Source organism: Miscanthus floridulus, chromosome 1 (genome assembly GCF_019320115.1).
Source record: "Miscanthus floridulus cultivar M001 chromosome 1, ASM1932011v1, whole genome shotgun sequence".
Classification (NCBI taxonomy): domain Eukaryota; kingdom Viridiplantae; phylum Streptophyta; class Magnoliopsida; order Poales; family Poaceae; genus Miscanthus; species Miscanthus floridulus.
In genome coordinates, this window is record NC_089580.1 from 26,012,380 (window position 1) to 26,016,706 (window position 4,327).

General features: G+C 56.4%; 1 protein-coding gene across 1 annotated transcript; it reads left to right on the plus strand.

Moving 5' to 3' along the window:
• The first annotated feature begins 757 nt into the window (after nt 1-757).
• LOC136453494 (uncharacterized) lies at nt 758-1,144 on the plus strand. The gene has a single exon (XM_066454058.1). It carries the CDS (start codon nt 758-760, stop codon nt 1,142-1,144), a length of 387 nt encoding a protein of 128 aa, XP_066310155.1.
• Nucleotides 1,145-4,327: the final 3,183 nt, after the last annotated feature.

Consider the following 4,327-nt stretch of genomic DNA (forward strand, 5'->3'; position numbering starts at 1 on the left):
AGCCCGACGGCTTATGCGACAAGCCAAAACTTACGTCCTCAGCAACGGCAAGTTGTACAGGCAAAGCCCATCTAGCGTCCTCCAACGATGCATCACCACTGAGGTGGGCCAAGCCCTACTTTGGGACTTGCATGTGGGGGCCTACGGGCACCATGCAGTGCCTCGGACGCTCATCGAAAATGCCTTTCGCCAAGGGTTCTACTAGCCAACGGCGGTTGCTAACGCCACCAAGTTGGTACGCTCCTGCGGGGGATGCCAGTACTATGCGCGGCAAACGCACCTCCCGGCCCAAGCCCTCTAAACCATCCCCATTACATGGCCATTCACCGTGTGGGGGCTCCACATGGTTGGGCCTCTATAGAAGGCCCTCGGGGGCTATACCCATTTGCTGGTTACGATCGATAAGTTCTCCAAGTGGATCGAGGCTCGTCCGATCAATCGAATCAAATTCGAGCAAGCGGTGCTGTTCTTCACTGACATCATCCACAGGTTCGGGGTTCCAAACACCATCATCACTGATAATGGGACACAATTCACTAACCATAAGTTCCTGACGTTCTGTGATGACCACCACATCCATGTGGCCTGGTTGGCCGTAGGACACCCTAGGACAAACGGCCAAGTAGAATGTGCCAACGGCATGATCCTACAGGGCCTCAAGCCAAGAATATACAACCAGTTGAAGAAATTTGGCAAGAAATGGCTTGCCAAACTCCCGTCAGTCATCTAGAGCCTAAGGAACACTCCGAGCCGAGCCATGGGGTTCACACCGTTCTTCCTAGTCTATGGGGCTAAGGCCATCCTCTCCACTGACTTGGAGTACGGTTCCCTGAGGCTTCAAGCCTACAACGAGCAAAGCAACCACACTGCCCGCGAGGACACCCTCGACCAACTAGAGGAAGCCCAAGATGTTGCGCTGCTATACTCGGCCAAGTACCAGCAAGCCCTACGATGCTATCAAGCCTGGCGCATTCGAAGCCGAGACCTAAAGGTGGGCGACCTGGTGCTGAGACTAAGGCAGAGCAATAGGGGCCGCCACAAGCTAACCCCACCATGGGAAGGGTCGTACATTGTCGTCCAAGTACTGAAGCCCGGGACCTACAAGCTAGCCAACGAGAAGGGCAAAATCCTCACCAACACTTAGAACATAGAACAGCTACATCACTTCTACCCTTAAATTTCCAAGCATTATATACATTGTTTCTCGAAATACAATAAAGAGGTGTTCTTTAGTTGTTCTAAATTTTTCGAGAAACCCCCCAAGCCTGTCAATGGGGGATCAGCGTTACAATAACGCTATAAGGGAGACTCGGCTCTGCCTCTATAGAGGTGCCCACCGCAGGGCTCGAACAAGACTCGGCTCTACCTCTACAGAACCGATCCTCCCTCGGGGGCTAGAAGGGGGGATCCCCCCCTAAGTCCTAGGCACCATTTTTTAGTTGTTTTTTGAAAAAAAAAATTCTACGCCAAACTCTCTAGCGTGCTCTAACAAATCAATTATAAAAAACCTAAGGACCAAAAGTCTGTCTCAAGGCCAAAAGGTCGGCCGAGCCGTGAGACGGCCTATGCCTTCGGGATATGGCAACTCCCTCACCACCTTTTTCCCGAGGGGTAGCTTAGGCTCTGAGGAAGTTTTTTGCAAGTGATATGTTCAGAGATGAGATAGAGGGTAGAGGCTCGAAAATATAATAAAAAATGATTAAAAAGCGTATACACATGAGTACTTTAAAAGGCCTCAATGGCCACAAGCGTTATGATACGGTAACATAAGTCCTAATCCATTTACATGACTCCTTTGGCCCAAGTTAGAACTCAGGGTCGCTAGCGTCGGCGCTCGGCACAGGAGGAACCACCTCCTCTTCGAACAGCTTGGCCAGCGCCATGCCAGGGACCTCAGCCGCCTCCACCAGCCTCATGTCCTCCTCCTCGGCCTCCTCATCATCCTCAGCCAAGACGTAACCATCACTAATGGCCTCGAGGTTGATGCTGGTGTAGTGCGAGGAGACGATGGCCAGGGCATGCTTGATGCCCGTATGCAGCAACCCCTAGAGCCACTCGTGGACTCGACCGCTCAACGTGATCTAGCGGCTCCCAAAGAAGCTACCCAATTCGACACCCTGACCTCCAAGGCCTCGCAGGTGGTACGGGTGGCGCTCTGCAGTGCATTGTGCTCCCCGATCTTGGCCTTGAGCACCGCCTGCACTTCAATGGAGGCCTTAGCTGCCCGGGAGACCTCCTTCTCCAATCCTGTGCCAAGACAAGCGGGATGGGGTTAAGCACAAAAGGAAATAAGCTGAACAGAGGCGCATGCCTATGAGACTCACCTTCGGCTTTCTCCCTCTAGTTTTTGACCTCAGCCCAAGAGGCCTTGGCCACCCTAGAAGCCTCCCTCCCTAGCTTTGTGTCACAGCGGGGAGTTAGGGGTCGAACGCAAGAAGAACAAATAAAATAAGAGGCGCGGCTTAACAGGACTCACCCATAGCCTTTTCCTTCTAGGCTAAGGCCTTGACTCGGGAGGCCTTGGCCACTTTGAGGGCCTCTGCTAGGGCACCTTTCATTAGCAGATGCGTGCCCTGCTCTGCCCCCAGCTGCCCAGCGATGGCCTTGGCAGAGACCTCCACTTGTTCGGCCCAAGACCTAAAGGTGTCCCACTCACCGGCCACCTGGGTCAACTCCTCCTCCAGCTCCTTGATCCGCGCCACCAAACGGGTGGCCTGCTCCTGAGCCATGGCTGCCTCGGCCTTCATATTAGCACAGCAAAGGCGGAGGTCCTCCACCTCCACGCTCCGCGTCGACAGAAGCTCATTAGCATTGGTGAGCAGGTCCTTCTGCTACCGAAGCTGGTCCTAGATGTCCCTCTCCTACTAGAGGAACAACAACTTCCCGAGGGACCAGGCCTTGAGCTCCTGGATAGGCAGAACAGACGTCAAACACCACAAGAAAACTCAGGAAAAAGATGACACAGTACCGGAAAAGAAAGCGCGCACCTGGGCAACCTCGGGCAAAGTGTCAGCCACAACGGACAGCACTGTCCACAGCGACCGCTCCGCTAGCTGGCAAAATTGCTCGAAGGAGCCCCAACTTCCCCCCTTGGCCATGTCCTCAAGGGTGAACAGAGGCTCCCCCTCAGGGTTATCCTGGCTCCGCCACAAGACATGTGGGTGATCCCACCCGTGGGGCTCGGGTTGTACCCAGACAAGGGCCGAGCTTCCCTCACCAGAGGTCAGAGCTGGCTACCTTGGCATCCACCACCTCCTTCCCTCAGGAAGTATCATCGGAGGAGATCGAATGGACCTCCACTTCCTGAGCGCTCTCCTGCGACGGTGACAGACCTTGGACCGGGGGCGGTACTGAAGCTTGCCCACCTCCATCTCCGCTTCCTGGGCCGCTGGCTCCACCGCGCCCACGTCGGCCTCCGCCACCTTGGCCTTAGTGGTCCCGGGGGCTTTGGCCTCCGCCACCTCAGCCTCGATGGTCCTGGATGCCCCAGCCTCCATCGCCTCAGCCTCAAAGGTCCTAGGGGCCTTGGCTTCGCCCTCGGTGGCCTCAGCGGCTGAGGGCGCCTCGGCCTCATCTGACTCACGGGCCTTGGCCTCGAGGGACATAGGCGCCTCCTCCCCCGCTCGCTTAGTGGCCGCCTTGATAACCTCTCCTTGGGCGTCCGGCTCCTTCGAGTCAGCCCTCGCTGACGCTGTGCCACGCTGTATGGCGGCTTGCACCTCCATCACCCATTGGGCGGTGGAGCTAGTGCTCACCTTGAGCGCCTTACATGGCCCCAGGGTGGGCACTTCCGCCTGATGCTTCCGGCTGAAGGCAAAGCATTCATGAGGTCAGCACATAGCCAAAGAACGAGTGGAAGATATCGCAAACTCCATCGACAAAACACTTACCCCGAATAGGGACACAATAGCTTCTACATTGCGCCCCTCGTCCTCTACAACGGCGGTGGCAGCGACGGTGGCATGGACCCTATGTCCGTCGGTGCCGACCGGCCCTTGCCGAACCCTAGCGCCCCCTCGACCCTCTGCGGAGGCTATTGGGTCACCTCCTTTGTCGCCTGCTCCACCTCCACCATCGAGCCCACTGGGCTGACAACGTGCTTCCCTAACGCTCGTGCCTCAGGTGTGTCGGCCTTGGCCCCGAGACGTCCTCTCCTCCTCCTCCTAGAAATGCCGAGCTGCTCGCCGACGCCCTAGGTGCTGTCCCCCTAATGTTAGGGAGATGGTCCAAGGTACCCCGCCCCGCCTTGCTCTCATCGACATCACTCGAGGAATCCGACAATGATGGTGATGGAGATGGCTCCACTGGGAGACCATCGTGCCTCTGT

Excerpts from the sequence above, each read along its gene's own strand:
- LOC136453494 (XM_066454058.1), top strand. The coding sequence starts at position 758 with ATGGGGTTCACACCGTTCTTCCTAGTCTATGGGGCTAAGGCCATCCTC.